The following is a 20,374-nucleotide window of genomic DNA, read 5'->3' as shown; positions in this document are numbered from 1 at the left end:
ATTGACAAACCGTAGATAAGCTTCCAAGGCACTCCAGGAGTAAAACCCAGGGAAAAGATGTTGCTATTCATCTGTGCTGCTAGACACAGTTATGAATAGTAATGTCTGTTTTGGCCCTTACAAATAGGTCTTAGAGAAGTGCAACCAGTGTTACCATACCCTTTCTGACATTGTCGCTGACAGGCATGGCTTTAGGTTTCTCCTGCAAACCTTCCCTAGAGAAGGGTGTGGGCTTCTCTGTCTGCCTGAGTGGAGGTGGACTCCGAACTTGTTTCCAGAGTCAAACTCTCAACAGCTCTTGTAAGGAGCTCCTAAATATGTCTGACCTGCAACCCCCAATCACCCTATTAGTTGTTTTTTATGGTGTCTGGGTCTCTAGTCCTACCCTCCAAGGGTAGCATTTGCTATCATCACTACACTGAGTCATTAAGGGTGCAATCCTATGGCCGCTAGGCAGAATCTAGATGGCCATAGGATTTTTCACTTTATGGCAACTGAGCTCAGAGACAGCTCTTTGAGCTTGGTTCCCAGAAATCCAACTCCCCTCCTCCGCCCCCACTGCCTCGTAGGAGGTACGGTTTGTCCCCAGCTCCATGCTCATAAGAGCAGCACAGAGCAGCTGAAAAGGGGGCGGGGCGGGGAGTAGACTATGGAAGTGCCAATATGGCGCTTCCTATGCACTGTCCAGCCTCCCCTCCCCCCCGCTCCGAGGCACCCCAGTTAGACAGCTGAAATTGGCCATCTAACTGCAAATGCAGGGAGGCCAGAGCATGGAGGAGATGATCCCTTCCGCACTCTGCCCACCCTGCATTGGATAGTCGGCTGCCTCCAAGTTCTCATAGGATTGCGCCCTTATTTAATTATTTAGTTACACTTCTATACCACCCAACCACCCAACAACCAACGCTCTCTGGGCAGTTCACAACAATTAAAACCATAACATACAGCAAGAGAAAACATAATATGAAGGTTAAAACTGCAATACAAAACCGAAATAAAAACCAGCAACAGTGCAAAGATTTTTAAATAGAAGAACAGATTTAAAGACAGCAAAAACTGAAGGACTAAAATGCCTGGGAGGATAAGAGGGTCTTCAATTGGTGCTGAAAAGACCACAGTGTGGGTGCCAGGTGAGCTGCTTTGGGTTGGGCATTCCACAGTTGGGGTGCCAAGGTCCTCTCCTTGGTAGCCAGCCATCTCACTTCATTTATATTTATACCTTCCGTACCTAGCTTTATACATTTCACAGTTTGCAGATTGAGCATTTTTCAAACAAAAGATGCATACAAAAATGCATATTTTAGGGGAAATTATGTTTTAGAATGTATTATATTAGGAAAATTGCTTGAAAAAAATGTGTGTAATAGGCAAAATGCATACAAAAACACATTTATTAGAAATGTATAAAAATGAATTTTATGAATTTTCATGCAAACATTAAAAAAAAATCAACGTTCGGGATGAAATGAACTTAAGACCAGATAAATTCTCAAACTTTGAGACAAACCAAACTTAAGACTGGAAAAATGAGAAACTCAAATGGACAGATTCAGCCATCGCTATGAGGCTGACACACGCTCATACCCACCACAAGGTTCACTGCCAAGTAAAGTTGCACTCTTTTAGGATCTCGTCCTTCCATTTCCTTTTTTCCCTGTGTTAATTCCCTGAAAGCTGCCCGTTAGAACCAGAGCAAAGCTTTCTTTTTCATTTGGATGGTCTCATGCCTTGTGCAATTTTGCCTGGCAAGACTCAGAAGATGGTAAATGAGGCTGACGTGAAAAATTGTCTGGTGGGTTTGACGGCTGAAGCAAACAAAAAGGCACCATGTAATTTAAGCCATTTTCGTTTGTCAATATTATACTCCCTGTTTGGCAAGTAAGGCCATGTGTTAGTGCTTTGTCAATATATGCCCATTATGCTTCTGACAGCAAAAGAACCATCGGGCCAAATCCACAATATAAAAATAAACCTAGCATCACCATCGGGTTGTTAACAATTTGGTGCTGTGTGCGTGTGTTGCTTTGAATGACAGACATTATTAGAGCAAACATATTGCCGAGAGCATGGGACGTATGCCCCCGATAAGGAAAGGGAAAGAAAGACAACACTACCGCCCCTTTCCTCCAGGGCTTCAGTTGAGCCAGAGCTAAGTAGAGCTTAGCCCCAGAACATGTCTTCAGTTCTTGGAATCAGTCATGAAAAAATTATATAGCTGAGAGTATTCATGTGCATGTGTAGAGTAGCTTTCCCTCACTTATGAGCGATCACAATCACACACACACACACACACACACACACATCTGGGATTAGGGGTAGAGCTTCTAGGTCATCTGCTGGATGGGCTTGAGCCCCGTTCCTCCCTCATTTTAACAATTGAGCACTGGGGCTTTTTTTGTGAACAACGTTTTGTGGATGAGACTTATGCAAGCTGAGCTCAGATACAAACAAGCCCAGTTTGGCTGGCAATCAAATGATTCAGTGGCTTCTTTGGCTAAACAGTCATTGATGATCAGCCATGATTAGGGATCAAGTTAGGTAGTATGCTAAATACACTAGAGCAGCCTTCCCCAACTGGGTGGGGCCCTCCATGTGTGTTGGACTACATCTCCCATCACCTGTCACCAGCATGAGGGTGAAGACTGCAATATAGCAGAATGACCCTTTCTGGGGCAATTGTCTGTTTGCTTCTGACTGTGGAGAGAGTGCCTCCAATATTTCAGTAGTCTGTGGTTCTGAAATCATGAAGATATAATAATTTCACATGATTCTATAATTACTATATCATTGAAGAACCTTGAAGTAGGCTTTCTTCATACCGTGTTTGAGGAATAATACAATTAACATTGTGTTCTCAATATGATTTGTGCATCTACTATTTGGTGGACATAAGTATGCAATTACTAGATCTATATCCTTCTAAGAGGCTGACAGGTTATTATGGTTTGGAAAAATGATTGTTCAGTAGTCATTGAAACCACAAAGTATCCTGTAGCATAGCATATGAAAAGGTTAAAGGCCATTCTCAACCTCTGAGCTTGACCTCAGCGTCTCCTTACCACATGAAGCAATTTCAGTCATTTCTAGATGTAATTTTGCCCATTATTTGTTTATCTAGTAAATGCTGGCTTTCCTCATCCTGTTCATTTTATGACCTGGCAAAATTTCTAGTAAACATATAGAATGTGCATTTTCCTACAGGGGCTGGGCAGGCGGGGACTATTTCAGAGATTGGCACAGCTCTGTTCTGTTGATCTTAAACTTGCTCACCTGACTAATAAGCAGATGTCTGGGAGCTGCCAGTGATGCCAGTAATTAGCAATCGCAATTAAAATTGCCACAGAGCTTAGATCCTGGCAGCAACTGCAGGAGCTTCTTAGGTCAATGGAATCCTGTCTGAGCCAAAATGGGTCTGAAAAAAGGCCCTGGGCACTTTGAGGCCTGGCTGCACATTGGCAGGCCCTAGTGAGGCAACAATGCAATTGCTGGTCAGGCAAAGCCTAGAAACACACGCCCTCCCTGAGGGTTGTTGGAGGTTTTTTGCAGCCACTACCATTGACCCTGCTGCCCCACTGTCGAATTTGCCGCTGAAATTCAGCGATGCAGCAACAGCTACAAAAAAGCTAAGGTTCCTCTTTAAGCAAGATGTGGTGGTGTGGTGGCAGCAAAAAGGAGCACAGTCCGCAGTTCCCATCAGCCCTAGCCAGCATGGCCAATGGCAACGGCTGATGGAAGTTGTGGGCCAAAGCCTCTGGAGGGCCACAAGTTGGCCCTCCTGCGTTGTGTGAGTGAGGACTGGGAGGAGGCAGACACACCACATTTCACCCTGGGCCAGGGAAGGCCACGCAGCCAAGGGTGCTGCTTGTGGTGCTGGCACCTCTGCCTGTGCCAGCTCATTTGCCCTGCCAAGCCACAGCCTTGAATTGTTCCAGGACGTGACCCTGCCTGTCACGGTCCCTCGGCCCCCGCCTTCCTCATGCACACACAAGAGAAGAGAGGCTTCCGTCTCATGCCTTTAATTCGCTATCAAGCAGGTTAAAGGTGCAAATCCTCAAATGACTTTCAGGCTACAAAGGACTACAGTGCTTCATACATTTACGAATGGCTACAGGGGATCCAAATGGGAGCTCCGACATTGCCAGCAGTTTGAAACAAGACTGGCTGGCTAGAATGACTTAGGGAGGGAGGCCCCTCCCATCCAGTGATGCTCCCCTACATCGACCCTCACGCATCACCAACCGGTTGGAACATCTGAGCTCCGCCTCTAACTTTTCCCACTTTGCTCTGCGCCACAGTCTAGCATCCCTCAAGTCACACCCCGCGCTCTCCTCCTCCTCCTCCTGTGTTCTCACCGGGAGGGGGGGGGGCTTCAGGCCCAGCCATCTGTGTGTTAGTATCCTGAGAAGCACGCCTATCCATATCTGAACTCGCTCGGGAAGATGCCTCCCCTGGTTCTGGCTGTTCCCATTCTGAGTCTGAACAGCTAACTATCTCCATATGCTCAGAATCAATCCTGACACTGCCCAAGCCCACTGTTCACATGACCAAGCAAACCTGCGTAGGTCAGGGGCCTGCCACCATGATCCTGCTCCTCTCCCCACCCCCGCACATTCATGTTACACTGGTGATCACGGGCAGTATCCAATGCTGTCTGCTCACTAGCAGGACCCTAGACACTAGTGCTTCCTAAAGCAACCGGAAACAAGTCGAAATGCTTGTTCCCAGAATGCAGCAGAAGGGAGCACCCCGACTTATCGCATTCCAGAAATTAGCATTTCGGCTCATTTCTGGGATGGCTTTGGGAGATGCTAGTTTCCTGTTGCACTGGCAGTGGGTCTCGCTGATGCAACACAACCGGCGGAGGGGCTGGGGCAGTGTTGGATCCTGCCCCATGTGAACAGTAAGACCTTTGTCCTTCCTCATTCCAAGTGTTGCCCCCAAATAGAGAGCCAATCTGGTGATAACAAGCTTGGCAAATAATGGCTGCCACTCAAACTGAAAGCGTAAACGGATCTGTTTGAAGGGAGGGGATTCAGTGTACATGCTGTTGAAGAACCTGGACCTTCTTTGCCGTCTGTATTTCAGGAGACACAAGATTTACAGAGAGGAGCGCAATTTAACTTTGGACTCAGTTATGCAGCTCAAGCAGGAGGCAAGCTGGCTCCAGTTCCACCTGGGCATCGATCGCCATGCCTTGTACCCCCGGTCCAGCCCTGCTATTGGCCAACTCCTCCAGGACACACAAGACTTTAACACCATCAGTGCGGGTAGGTTTCCTTTCTGGATGGTCCTTCCAGACAGCCACTCCTCCTGTTCTTGAACTGTAAGCACAGGACGGGGTGTGTGTGTGTGTGTCCACAGACTCTATTAACTGTGCCTTGAAAATCCTCTATTAATTACCACACTCATCCCTTAATTGCTAGCTTGGCCACTTACTCATTACCAAAAAAGAGAGAATGCATCACCAAAAAAAGAGGACACCAATTTGCATAACATTTTCATATGCAAATTTATATGTGTAGGTTCAGATTTAGAAACAATAAAGTAGGACACTTGGTTACCCTACTACATGCTGTCATCAGAAACCAAGAAAATGGGCTGAGCATGTAAGCAAGAAGTGTTTAATTAAAGGCAAAAGAGTCCTTCAACGCTCCAATAGCTCTTTGCCTTCCATGTTAGAGACTGGTGCTGTAATTCCATTATTACAAAAATGTTACCACAAATCAGGTCTGGGGGGAAAACACACAGGAGGACAACACAGAAAACACTAGAATGTGATAGGATGTCAACAATGTCATCTGTTTCTCCATAAAAAGAGAGTGAACAAAGGATGGCAACTTCAGAGAAAAGGGCTACTGTGGAAGCAATCTTAAAAAGATCCATTGACATTTCAGTCCCACTTGCATTTATTTAGAGATCAGTTGATTTTTTATGGAGTTTATTTACAGAGAAATAGATTTTAGATTGTTCTTGGTGCAGTGGCACCAGCTTTACAGTGGACGATTTTGTAAACCATATGTTCTGTCCTGATGACATTTACAAATAGAGGCCTGCCCACATAAATGGCGGTCACAAACCCAAACATAAAACACACATCCAAAAATCCTTCCACAATCCTGTTCTTACCATCTGTCTTGTCCATGAATTCTGCTAAGTACGCAGATTATATTTTATGTGCCACTTGTAGGCCAAGCTAGTAACAGAATTTGACATTTGTCTGCAGATGGGAACATGGCTACCGCTGCTTCCTGTCTTGTGATGAGGGAGTAACTGGGTTTGGGGCTGTAGGAAGTTTGTAAAGAGCACAGAAAATGTGGCAGGATGGGCACAACATAATCTACAAAGGAAAACTCCCAGATAACTGCACCACACAATAACCGCCCCGCCCCATGCTTTTTTAACTAGGCCAAAACTCTGTTGCTTAATTAACACAATAGTTAATCCAGCCCTTATTGCAGAGAACACATGAAAAACACATGACTTTTTTGAGTGAAGCATGCCCAATTAATCAAATCCAATTTCTAGCAAAATAATGCCCCCCCCCCTTTAATGGCTCTTTAAAATATAATCATCATCATCACCCTGCAATCAGTTGATCAATTACAAAAGAAAATGAGATTGAGAGAAAGAAATATTATGGGGAAATAACTCTCTTCTAACCACGCACATTTCCAGCATCAGGAATAGTCTGAGCTTTGCATTGAGCCAGATGCTCACTTGACCTTGCCCCACTTGGCCTCCTTTGTCAGAAGAGTGGCAAGTACTGCTTGCTGATCCCTTCCATAATAAAATGGAAGCCTAGTGCCGCCACTGCTGTTTGGAAAGGGAAGAAAACAGAAGGAAGTGAGCATCCAAAGTAAATCACAAAGAAGAGAAATAGGTTCTCAGGATGCAAAAAAAAAAAATTATTGTAGGAAGCCCAATGCATTTTGGCCTTTTTCTTATTTTTAGGCCTTCTTCGGGGGCTAGAGAAAAAGTCTGCAGATTTTTGTCACAAAAGAGTGTCTCCTGTATCAATCTACTGGTGATTTTGTCTGGAAAGGGGCCTCACAGGGCGCAGGCTCGGCATACACAAAGTCACCAGTGAAATCCCCCTCATCTCCTGTTCAAACAGGGCTGGGCAACCTGTGGCCCTCCACATGCAGTTCGACTGCAACTCCCATCACACCTCCCTGTTGGCTGTGCTGGCTGGGGCTGATGGAGGTTGCAGCCCACCAGCAACTGGAGGGCCACACATGCCCCAACTCTGCATTAAAAGGATCTCGAGTGGCAGGGCCACTAAAGAAATCTGTCTGAGAGCCCGAAAAGCCACTGCTAGTCAGAATTGGCAATACTGAGCTAAGCAGGACTCAGTACAAGGCAGCTTGGCATGTCCCTGTTCTGCAGGTGGCCTGGGAATGAGGGCCACGAATCAAGGGGTACCATGAGGCACTGCAGTGGGTGGGGAAGGGGAGAGGGAAGCAATTCCCCACCCCGACAAGCCTCAGACCACATGCAATCATTTTTCAGGGGCACCATTAGCTTTGGGTAGTTTCCTACTGCTACACTCAATTATGGTTATAAACAGTTCAGTGGGCCAGGCATCGGTACACATGCCAAAGGCACAAATCCCATTGCTTCTGTTAAAAACGCTACCACCAAACCCTGTTTACGTGTGTTGATAATAGTGGCTGGGGTGGCCCTGTAAGAATTGCCAAAAATGAGGAAATGCATCACCCCGCCCCACAAAAAGAGGGCAAAAAAAGGATGCCGATTTGCATACAATTTGTGCATGCTAATGTATAGGTATTGATGCATATTTTGAAATAATTATTATAATTTAAAGAGCAATGCAGTCAATCTCACCATAGTGTGAAAGACTTTGACCAGGTGACCTGTATGCCTTCCTGCCCAGTCTGCTGCCCAGCTTCTAGCTGTTGATGGGAAACAGTTCTAAGGGTTCGTTATCTTTAAACTGTTGGTCTGTTCTCTATTTGAAGGTGTCCTCGACTGGAGGGGCTTCCCTTCAAATAGAGGATGCCTCCAAATAGAGCACAGTCCTCTGGCAGCTCTTCAAATAGAGGACTGTCCTTTGTAAAAGTGGACACAAGGTCCTAAGCTGCAAAGAGCTGCTTCTGGCACACTCAAGGGCTTGAATATGCCTATGGGGTTTTTTGACTCACCCCCCCCCCATACCTTATCTGAAAAGGCTCATCACAAAGTGCTTTTGAGTTACAAAATGTTTTGCTTACATGACAAAGCAGACTGCTCCTAAAATTCACTGGAGCATTGTGTGTGTGTGTGTGTGTGTGTGCGCGCGTGTGCGCGTGCACAGGCGCGCACAATTCAGTCTTGAATATATTCTCTGAAACTTGCTGTAACTTGTGATTTACAGTGATTTCCTGTCACTGAAGCCTCTTGGCTGAAATCTCCAGGGGCTCCTTTGTCATGAAAAAAGGAAAAGCCCCGTTATCAAATCTTCGGTGTTTTCCAAAGATCGTCCAGGTAGCCCGCATTCACTCTGTGTGTCTGACAATCATAATGCCCACTGCCAGGCCAGGCCCATGAATTGTATCAAACAGTTCATTCCCAAGGAAACATCCCTGTTCCGTGGTCTGAATCTCATTGCTTGTCTTTTTCATTCCAGATTACAGCCAGGATGAGAAAGCATTGTTAGGTGCCTGTGACTGCACACAGAGTAGGTGAAATGTATTTCTTTCTATTATCTTTCTTGATCAATGTGCTGCAGAAGTACTTTGCTCTGAGAAGAGTGAAGGAATTTTAATACCAGTGTTAGCCATTAACATAGCCATTTTGATTACTCCTGGGGCATATTTTGGGTTGTGTTTCACGCAAGGCTAAATTTTAAGCACAGCTCTGCTGTGGTGGGGGGGTATTTTCCCTTCCTGGTTTCATGGACATTCAAGTTTTTATTTTTGCATTTCTTTAATCCCTATATGTAAATTTCTTCATGGGGTTGAATCCAGATTGGCCATTCCGTGAGTCACGTTCCATGTGACTGGCCATTCATGAAAGGCACGGGGATCCAGTAGTGGCTCCCCGCTGGAGGAAGGGGGTGGGAAGACAAACTTAGCCAATTCCCAGCGAGCTTAATGGCTGGATGTGGATCTGAACTTGGATCTCCCTGGCCCTAGTCCAGTACTCTAACCACTACACCACACTGCCACTCACCAGGTCTCACTCTTCCACTGGATGGCTTGCTTTTCGGCCTGGTGTAAGAAAATAAGGGATAAGTCTGCCTTTCCTTGCCCCAGTTTCGTCTTTAATGTTTATATGTTAGATGAATAGGCAACTTGTGTGCTGAGATTCACTTCTGCTGGCTCACTAAAAAACTGCTGTCCCTCATCTGCTCCATCCCAGACTTGGTTTGGTGTTCACCCACAGGCCCCACAAGGGTACCAGAAATGTTAGACTTGGCCATCCCTAGCCACATTCAGCTGTGTGCTATCAGGTACCTCCAATATATCATGCCTAGCAACATGCTGAGGGTAGAACATTTTAAAACATGAAAAATAAAAATCTACCCATATTGAATGTTGGGAAGGTTAAGCCCACCCTCACTAATGAAGTCAGGTGCTAGAGCTACCTTCCTCACCCTGGATCCCTCCAGATGTTTTGGCCTACGGCTCCCTTCGTCCCTGAACACTGGCCATGCTGGCAGGGGCTGATGGGAGCTGTAGTCCAAATCATACATTGGGACCCAGGTTGGGGAATGCTGAGGATGGAACTGGAATGAACAATATAGTCACAATATAGTCCCTCCCTCCGTGAGGTCAATCTGACTGGTTCACAAACAGGGTTGTAGCCAATATTAGTCCTATGTAGAGTAGGCCCACTGAAATGAATGGGACTTTAGTTGGGTTAACATAGAATACAAACCATAGTGAGTAAATGCTTTCAGTGCAGCACATATACCTTCAGGTGCTGCTCCTAAGATGATGTGAGAAGTAAAAAATTTCTACTGATTTTATTTCTTTACTGAGGCAAATGTTATACTCCCTATCCGGTTACTACTAAAAAGAATTGTTCTGTTAAAAAAAAAAAGCATGTTTGAACAACAAGGTAAGCATCTCTTTCATTTCTCAGTCGTCAAGCCCAGCGGGGTGCATTTGAAGCTTGTTCTGCGGTTCCAGGATTTTGGGAAAGCCATGTTCAAACCTATGAGGTAAGCTTGCTTCACCTGAATATAATTAAAGTAATGGTTAAGATGGTACAAAAAACGTCTTTTGGGAACTCAGCTCTGAACAATTACTCAAGAAATTAACCATGGCTTGCCAGCTCCTTGCAGCAGGCCAACTAAGAACCAAACTAGACATGGGACTATTCATACAATTAGCAATGAGGACACAGGTGGGCAACATGGTGCCTGCAGGCACTAATGCACCTCCAGACTCCTCTCGGAGCACCCCCCAAGGTGTCTTACCCTTCCCACCTTTAAAATAATAAATAATACATTTTCTTACTGGCAGAAGGATTCACTCTGAAATAGGTTTCTGTTGGTGCTGAAAACTGTGGGTTCATCATTTTATGTATGTATGTATGTATGTATGTATGTATTACATTTCTATGCCATCCAATAGATGAAGCTCTCTGGGTGGTTCACAACAATTAAACCCACAAAACGTATCATGAAATACAATATAAGATTTAAAAAGCTTAAACTACACTATAGAAGTACAAACCACAAGAAAACCTAGCAGCAATGCGGAGATGTAAAATACAATAACAGATGTAAAACAACAGAACTAAAAGATTCAAATACTAAAATGCCTGGGAAAATAACAAGGTCTTCACCTGGTGCCAGAAAGAGCACAACGTAGGTGCCAGGTGAGCCTTTCTGGGAAGCTTGTTCCAGAAACAGGGTGCCACAGCAGAAAAGGCCCTCTTCTTGGTAGCCACGCGCCTCGCTTCCTGTGGTAGGGCTCCCACAGAAGGACCACTGACAATGATCTTAGTGTCTGGGCAGGTACATATGGGAGGAGACAGTCCTTCAGATAACCTGGCCCCAACCCATTTAAGGCTTTGAATGGTAATGCCAGCACTCTGAGTCGGGCTTAGGCATGGACTGGCAGCCAGTGCAACGGGAAAAGTACTGGCATGATATGATCATATTGGCCAGTCCCCATTAACAATCTCGCTGCCTTGTTTGGGACCAGCTGAAGTTTCTGGACCGTTTTCAAAGGCAGCCCCACATATAATGCATTGCAGTAATCCAGACGAGGGGTTATCAGAGCATGGATAACTGAAGCTAGGCTATCTCTGTCCAGATAAGGGTGTAGTTGGTATACCAGCCTAGGCTTCACAGGAGTTTTTGAGTGTGCTGGGTCTCAGGCCACACCTCTGCCTTGTACTCAGTCTTTAGGGCAGGTTACTTGTCCTTTGCCATACCTCCCATGGCAGCCATTTTGTGATAGTGCCCAGAACAGTTTCTCAAACTTGTGCTCATCGACCAAAAAGGGTTGCCTACACCTGAATTAGGTTTTTGTTTGCTTGTTTTAGAGCGAAGAACAGACACAGGAGAAGCCAAGCAGTCCAAATCAAAACCCTGGTTGGGGGCGGATGTAGGGCGGCCTTAACATTTTCCCGGTGCTGGAGTCCCAGTCCAAATCAGTCCTACTACTTGCACTGGGAGGAAAGCTCCCAGTGGTGTGAGTAGGAGCTTTCCTCTCTACGCAAATGGCAGGTACTATATGGGCAGGTGGCAAACTGGATCAGGATTGTAGCAGGGGCAAAGGGTTAACCCAGGTGTGAGCAACCTGTGGTCCTCCAGATGTTTTGGCATACCACTCCCATCAGCCCTAGTCAGCATAACCAGTGATGAGGGCTGATGGGAATTGTAGGCCAAAACAAATTACCCACCCCTGGCTTAAACCCTCGCTCCCCTCCCCATCACCACCAGGGTCCCACCCTGGTTCCCTGCTCCCTCCACAGTTGCTATTTAATTGTATAAATGATGTCATGCCTAATTTGGCCCTGAGTCACAGCTGGAAGAGGCTATTTCAGAATTATTTGACCCAACCACTTCTGGGCTTCTGTATGTATTCTCAGCTACTTTTGTCAAACTCAGAACAATATCAGCTGTTACTTAGAATCTCTTTTCCGTTGGTAACCCCTACCTTTCTTTCAGACAGAACCGAGATGATGAGACACCGGAAGATTTTTTCTATTTTGTCGACTTTCAAAGACACAATGCGGAAATAGCCGCCTTCCACCTTGACAGGTAACTCCACATGATGTGACAATCTCCCCACCCCTTTCTTTGTGGCAAGGCTGGAAATAATCTCCCTACATCTTCAGATGGGCAGAAACAATGGCTGCAATGGCCAAAGCCCCATGAGTGGCAGAGTTGCCATAAGGCAAGAGGTTGCTTGGGATCGGGGATTCGATTTCAGCTGTATCTTGATGAATGCTTCGAGCTGCCCACAGTATGCATTTCCTAGTACCTATTTCCGTTTTCTGGACAGACTGTTTCAAGGATCAACAGCATGAATACTGATGGGACGTATTGGACAACATAGGGAAGGGCCTGTAGCTCAGTGACAGTTCTTCTGCTTTGCATTCAGAAGGTCCCAGGTTCAATCCCTGGCGTCTCCAGGAAGGGCTGGGGAAAAACTCCTGTCTGAAACCCTGGAGAGCCACACTGGCAGGCAGTATAGATAAGGGATGGGGAACCTGTGGCCTTCAAATGTTCTTGGCCTGCAGCTCCCATCATCCCTCACAATTGGCTGTGGTGGCTAGGGGTGATGGGAGTTGCAGTCCAATGACATCTGGAGAACCACATGTCCCCCACCCCTGGCCTAGACATATACTGAGCTAGGTGGTCTGACTCAGTATAAGGCAATGTCCTATGTTATTTCCTGACATTTAGTAGTCAGGACGTGTTCCAGGGACTTGACCTCTGGGCTTGTTCCAGAGACAAGACCTCTGGATTAACAGTGCTTGAGGTTCTTCCACTCCAACCAGCCAGGATCATCACGGAGAAGAACATGCTCTGTCTGCAATCAATCCAAGGGGAGACTCAGGGGAGCTTGAATGTTATGTCTTTCTGTCACTGGCACCTCTTCATTCCCAGGGAGAGGGATGAGGGAAATGTAGTGCGCAAAATAAAAACACAGCTGTGTGCTGGTGATTCGTTCTCAATCCCACTAGGGAAGAAAGAGTTAATTCACCTGGCTGAGGAAAGGAGGTGAAAGTATCACCAGAGAGAAGAATATCTGTGCAGGATGGAGGAACTGCTATTAGGCACCAGCATGGCTGGAGAATGTGAAGCAATTCCCCTAGGAGGCAGAAAACATTGTAATGATGATTTGATATGTGATCCTTGCTTCTAAAATACTGAGAGCTCCATCAGCTTAGTATTAATAAATAGTTGTTGATAGAATTCTTACAGTATTTTAGAAGCAAGAATCACATTATTATTGTTGTCGGTTTTGTTGTAGTTAATATTAAAAATCCACAATCCCCCCGCCCCATTTGTATTCACCTGCTGTTGAAAACTCTTTTAGAGTTATCAAATAATGTGCCATAATAGTATAGGTAGATGTTGACTATTTTAAAGGATGGTTCCTTGCTCCAGATCATCCCAGCTCTGGAAAAACCAATTCGCCAGTTTCCGAAGCTAGGCTAGGCCTGAACGACACGTTTCATACCAAGCCTACTGTGAGCTCAGTCACCTGTTTTGCTGTAGGCCACAATGCATGGCTGTGTTTGGCTTGGTGTGTCAGAAGTCCTGACCTACATCCAAGCCCATGTTTGTTCATTTGTTTTTATGTTCAGCCAGTGAAAGGCTAAAAAGCCAATTCCAGCTGTCTTGGGGGCATTTTCAGAGACTGTTGTTGCCAGCATTAGTCAGTCTGCCTGGTGGTTACTGACTCACTAACCAATAATGCTTTGTTTTGCTGACAAGACATCACCAAGCCTCAAAGCACCATTTGCAATTTTTGTGGTATGAATCAGCCTTGACAGTAGGAATATTGATCTTCCAGGCTTTGCAGGTTGGCCAGAAGAACACTTGTTGGCATGGCACATCTTTATAGACTAGATCAGCCTTCCCCAGCCTGGTGCTTTCCAGGCCATGCTGTCTGGGGGTGCTGGGAATTGTAGTCCAACACATTTGCAAGGTACCACATTGGAGAAGCCTGGGCTAAACTCTTTAGAGCGGGGGCAGGCAACCTCGTGCCTTCCAGATGTGTTGGACTACGACTCTCATGATTACTTACCCATTGGCCGTGCTGGCTAGGGCTGATGGGAGTTGTAGTTCAAAATATCTGGAGGGCCTTTTCTGCACTAGAGCATCAATCTAGCGTGTTTGTGAATTGGTTCAGGGCTGAGGACTACAGTAGTGGAAGCATGTGATGATGTGGAGGACTATAGCCACTCTGTTTGTAGTTAGTATTCTGAGCGTGAACACGTAGGGAGAGTGGTCATAGGACGACCCAAAGCACATCTATGTCAACAGAGGCTGAGTGGTTGAAGGCAATCTGGGAATTGATTGAGCTGGTTCTGCTGACTGCATATCCAAAGAAGCAACATTGACTCTCAAAACATATATGAGATACGGAGAGCTCTGATGAACTACATACCAAGGGCCCCTGCCAACCTAAATATTCATGGTGGCAGCGAATATTTTACTTTACCTTATGGCACTGGGCTTTGGATGCTTTACTGTCATGTGAGCTAAGAGCTTCATATTCCATTATTTCTCTTTTCTCGGTTTAATTTAGCATTTTCCAGACCTTTTTGAAGACCATTTTTTTAGAAAGGCGACCCGAGGCAGAGGAGGAGAGGGCTTCTCTGCTTTTAACAGAGGTTAGAGGTCCAGCAGGGGCAGGATGGGAGAAAAGCCACCCCCCTGGTGAAAGCCCCTCCTCTGCACCACTGTTAACGACAGAGGAGCCTGACCCATTTGCGTCTCTGCTACTCTTAGTCCTCCTGAATATGTTCTCTGGAGACTTGGAGCAGAAGAATCCACCTTGTCCCGAGTCAGACCATTGGCCCATCTAGCTCCATATTCTCTACACCAGCCTTCCCCAGCCTGGGGCCCATGAGATGTGTCGGACTACAACTCCCATTGTCCCCAGCCAGCATGTTGTACACTGACTGGTAGTGGCTCTCCAGGATTGCAGACAATATTCTTTCCCAACCCTACCTGGAGACCCCTGGGATTGAAACGGGGATCTTTTGCATGCAAAGCATATGCTGTGTCACTGAGATACAAAGAAAACCACACGCCACAGAGGAAACCACTTATTTGGGGACTTTAAACCACAAGTCATCTCCCTGTCCCCAACATCTGTTGCAGAAATGTGTCATAAACTGAATGAAAATTGAGGTCAGATTTAAGAATATGAAGGGCCCACACTGAACTCAGGAACCATAAATTCTTGTCTGCCACGTATCTATATACAAAGGACACCATGGGTAGAATCCAACTAGAGTCCTACTTAGAGTAGACCCATTGAAATGAATGGGAATTAAGTTAGTCATGACTAACTATATCCCATTCATTTCACTGGGTCTATTCTAAATAGGACGTTAGTTGGATTCTACCTCATAATCTCTCTCCTCCTTACCCTGAAACCTTTGCGGTACGAAGATGAATATTTTTGCCCCTCACCATCCATCATTTGTTAAAATTATGATAATTTATTCTAAATGTTCCTGAGATGGAGAACTGCTCCCCTGTCTTGTAATATGGAAGTCGCTGCCATTCTCCATGGCATTTTGGCAGGGATCTGAAGCCTGGTAGTGGAAGCAAAACGAGCACCATCTTCCCTTTGGTCCACAGCCAGATGATGGTTAACTTGTGTTCCCATTTTGCAAGGGTCCCACTGTGTGGAGCACTTGGTGTAATGCTTGATCCTGTCCAGACTTCACTGACAATCCCAGGCGAGCGTCCAGTGCACTTCTGTCCGTTCTGCACCCTGTGTTTGGCTGGCTGTCAGTATTCCAAATTCTCTACAGCTGGGAAAACAGTCAGTGCCTCACTCACTGTGACAAAGCAATCCAGACCATGTTACGAAGTGCGGGTGACTTTCAAAGAATGCCTTGCAGGAAGTAGAAGAGGCACATTCTCTACATAGAGAACTACAGAAAATGACATCATCGCAGGCAGCGCTATTTGGCTAGAGTCCTATGCTAGAGCTTACTAAATATAATAGATAAGCTGACCGGATCTGGTTCAGGAAGTGTATTACGTTTTTAACATGAGATGAACTCTCCTTCCAACGGATTAGTGAAAGGGGTCTGTTTCTTCCATTTACTCTGATGTTTTACCCTCCTCCAGAATCCTGGATTTCCGGCGGGTCCCTCCTGTGGTTGGGAGAATGATTAACATCACAAAGGAAATTTGGGAGATCACCAAGAATGAAATCCTGCAAAGTGTCTTTTTTATTTCACCAGGTAAATTTCACCTGCACCATCCACAGAAGGAAAACATTATGTAGTTTCCCAAGGTTTTGGTGTAAGAGCCACATCAAAGTTCTCTGTAGAAAAAAAGGTGTGCGAGCCACAACAGAGAACATCACATGATGATTACACATGCGTCTGTTATGCTGGTAAGCTGTGGCTATGTATTGATTTGGAAAATCTGTGACAAAGACACTGCTTCCCAGAGGTTGTGGATGAAGCAAAAACAAGTGTGTGTGATTTGCATGTCTGACAATCCACACACAGTTTGTTTGGGTTTTTTTCCCCTAGAAAGGCTACCTGCCTTGTCACATTTGAAGTGGCCCTCATACTCAACTGTGAGGAGAAGCAAGAATGTGGCCCATGCCTGACCTGCTTCCTGACATCTAGACACTGCTACTCCTAATCCCAAATATTGAAACATCACAAGTCACTCGCAAATAATTGCACTTCATAATGAGTCAGAATAAGCTGATGCTCAAAATACTGCCTCGTACCTACGTAACATAAGATTTTGTCACTCTGGGGTCCTAGAGACTAGCAACATATTCCTTTTTTGAAACAATAATAGCTGATCTCATGTTTTTAAAGATTATATACCAAAAAATGATTTTTCTACATTTTAGGAATTGCGTACCCCTGCATTAGCCTTACACACCTTGTTCTCTCCGTAGCCAGCAATGTATGTTTCTTTGCCAAGTGCCCTTATATGTGCAAGACAGAATATGCCGTATGTGGGAATCCTCACCTGCTGGAAGGATCCCTCTCTGTTTTCCTACCTTCTCTCAACTTGGCACCAAGGATCTCCATCCCAAACCCATGGATACGATCCTACACCTTTGCTGGAAAAGAGGAGTAAGTGGGTAAATGGACCTTTCTCTTTGCCTACTACTTGCATTTACATGTATACAGTCATTCTAAAGACAAGATTTGCAGTATTTATTGGGTATAGCAGCTCTTTGAAGGTCAGTGCTATTTCTGTATTACAGGTGTCAGATATTCCTAAACAGTATATCAGCATTGTTCCTTCTATAGAACCTTGGGGAAACAATTAACCAAAACCAACGTAAAGTGCTTGATTTCAACCAATATTCATGGAAACTTTCCAGTTTACATCATCTGGAATGGATTTTGAAAAAGTAGTGATGGTTACCATGAATAGAATAGAATAGAATAGGCCTTCATGGAAATCTGGGGGACTAGTGAAAGCTTTGATTTTGTTACTTTAGGACAGCCTTCCCTAAACAGGCGGGTTGGACTACAAATCCCACCATCCCCAGCCAGCAAGTCCATTGCCTGGGATGATGGGAGTTGTAGTTCAACCCATCTGGAGGGCATCAAGTTGGGAAAGGCTGTAGCATCTTAAATGTGTACAAGGAGTTCATTGTGTGACCTGCCAAAGAATGACAGGTAATCTCAGAGAACCTCAAAGAATTCCACCTCTCAAAATGTCAAGCAAACACAGAAATGGAAGGGCAAGGAGTCAAGGTTCCTAGTGATCTCTTTGTTGACTGTGATCAATGTGGGATTTGAAAAACTGTGCTGATGCAGCCAGTGGGACTTTTTCCTCCCTGCCACCCCATTTGAACAGTCCAATTGCTTTTTGAACGCTTTTGTGCATCAAAAGTGGTTTCCTGTGTGCCAACAGGTTGAGTGGATGGGGAAGCTGATGTTGCAGAAACACAAGACCAAAAGCACACAGGAACAGGGCTTCTGGATAGGGATGTATGGATTGTGTAATCTCCAGTCTGTCTGTGTTTCACAGTCTGTCAGGCAACTTTCATTCCATTGCCCACCCTCCACTGAAACTGGATTTTTTTGTTTCTGAATTTGCACAAATTTCCATTTGCGCAAATGTGTGTTTGCTCAATTTTGCATGTGTGAAAATGCACATATTCCCCCAAAGTGCACATTTTCAAGCTTTAGCCTATGGGAAATATGCATTTTTGGCTGTTTTTTTTTTTTTAATTCCATATTTTCCTATGAGCAAAATTCGGGAAAGTTAGAAAACTGGTCCACAAGTCCACAGACTCTGCCCAACAGGGGAAAAGCCAGTCTGCTGCAGAATTTGTGAGTCAGATTCATGAAAATCCAAACTTGTTCGGTTCCATTGCTCCTACATCCCTACCTCTGGGTGTGTATTTGTGTGTGAAATCCTGGCCTGGTCTGTATTTGCAAAGTCCTGTCTGCTTAACAGAAGTAACACTACAATTAGGTAGAGTGAAGTGGCCATCTCAGACCGCTGATTATGTGTATCATGAAAGGGCAACAAATTTGTCGCTGTTTAGGGCACTGTCCTATCTTTGTGTCGGAGTGCTCTGATATTTCCAAAGCCCTCCTGGGCTCTTGCCAGCAGAGCAGAAGTGAGGAGAGGATGACGTTTGCATGTGAGGGTGGGGGCAGGGTTGCAAGAAATGGAAGGAAGATAATTTAGATCAATTCCAAGGCTGCTGTAATTTCCCCATGCCTGGGGTGTGATTGGGACTGGGAGGGCATTGGATCCTTTGGATCCAGAGCCTTCCCTGCTCTGCCCACATCACACCCCTAATCCTCACCCTTCTCCTACTCTCTGACATTGGAGCTATGATGTTGGACAGGTAAGGGGTGCAGTTCTTTCCATGGGTTTATGAAGGAAGATCCCAGATCAGAGCTTCTCCTCTGACTTCGGAGCTCTGTCTCCGTCTTTGGAGGGGGATTTCTGATCTATCCTGTAGCCATAACAGGACCATAGGATTTCCCAGTTAATGTATTATTATTGTTGTATTTTTGCAGCTGGGGAATGGTGCTGATTGTGGGATTTTCTATTTAAGGTCCCAAAATAACTTGGCTGGATTGGGGATTATGCACCTTGACTATGGTTGGGATGTCGGGCGGCGGGGTAGGGGTGAGCCATTTGCTGTTCTGCCTCAGGCAGAAAAATGTCTTTGGGCCAGCCCTGATGCTTAACCAAATTATTATATAGCCCTGTTTCACTTGGGAGAAAGTGGCTGAAGGTGATTTAATTAATGTTCACAGGGGATGCATAGATAATTGCTTAACAACTGCCTAGCTAAGAACCCCAATAGCTCTTTGGGGCAAGAATCATTAGCTTTTATACTATTATATTCAGGGATGGCCCAAGATATTTTGCTGCCTGAGATGGAGCAGCAAATGCCTCTCCCCTCCCCACCCCACCCCACCCCCACACAAGTCAAGGTGTGGACTGCCCAATGCCAGTTATGCTATGTTGGACTTTGAAAGCCCTAACAGTTGCAAAGAGCCTCATACTTCAAACCTGGAAGGATAAACACCCACCACCTGTCGTTCAATGGCCTGAGGACCTTACTGCTCTTGCGACATTTGAACAGTCATCAGTTTCGTTTGGATGCTTATTTAGATATATGGACTGCTTGTACTAATCATGTATATATTTGACACAGAAGTGTCGAATAATTTTTCCCATTCAGCCCTAACCCCATTTGATATTTCTCGCAGGTGGGAAGTGAATCCACTTTACTGCAATACAGTGAAGGAGATTTATCCTTACAGCAGCAGCAGCCGGCTACTCAATATAATTGACATGGCCATATTTGACTTCTTAATAGGTAAATGGAAACAGCTGAGTATTAATTAATCTCATTGATCTAACATGCTCTCCTCAAGGTTGCAAATGTCTCTTGCTGTATGGAATCCAGCTGGCTCAGGAATACTCTGGCAAATTTGGAAAGTGTCATAGTTTCTGCCTTTAGATTACCTTGTGTCTAGCCCTTATACAAAAGTTTAAACAAACACACATTTGGCTAAAGACTTATGTAGCAGAAATGTTCTGATGGATAAGACTTCCATGTGACACATATCTTCTTCCTGTCTCTACATCCTCCTCCCCATGACACCTGTTCTTTTCCTCTTTCCCTTGGCTGTTGGAATCAATGAGAACTTTCCATCCAATGCAAGTAGCAGGCATAGGGTGAGAGGAGGCTGATCCAGA

General features: G+C 45.3%; 1 protein-coding gene across 1 annotated transcript in view; it reads left to right on the top strand.

The window, feature by feature from the left end:
* FAM20A (FAM20A golgi associated secretory pathway pseudokinase) overlaps positions 1 to 20,374 on the top strand; it is a 48,699-nt gene that overhangs the window by 15,936 nt on the left and 12,389 nt on the right. Inside the window, exons 2-8 of the mRNA XM_084837515.1 lie at positions 5,086 to 5,267; positions 8,627 to 8,677; positions 10,087 to 10,165; positions 12,128 to 12,220; positions 16,286 to 16,401; positions 17,082 to 17,262; positions 19,882 to 19,991. Of these exons, the coding sequence (XP_084693641.1) occupies positions 5,086 to 5,267; positions 8,627 to 8,677; positions 10,087 to 10,165; positions 12,128 to 12,220; positions 16,286 to 16,401; positions 17,082 to 17,262; positions 19,882 to 19,991 (812 nt within the window). The remainder of the gene's footprint in view (positions 1 to 5,085; positions 5,268 to 8,626; positions 8,678 to 10,086; positions 10,166 to 12,127; positions 12,221 to 16,285; positions 16,402 to 17,081; positions 17,263 to 19,881; positions 19,992 to 20,374) is intronic.

Source organism: Heloderma suspectum, chromosome 2, assembly GCF_057233095.1.
Source record: "Heloderma suspectum isolate Gila_16-S chromosome 2, 16-S_ref, whole genome shotgun sequence".
NCBI classification, from domain to species: Eukaryota; Metazoa; Chordata; class Lepidosauria; order Squamata; family Helodermatidae; genus Heloderma; species Heloderma suspectum.
The sequence above is the reverse complement of the archived record's forward strand: the minus strand, read 5'-3'. Positions and strand labels throughout refer to the sequence as shown.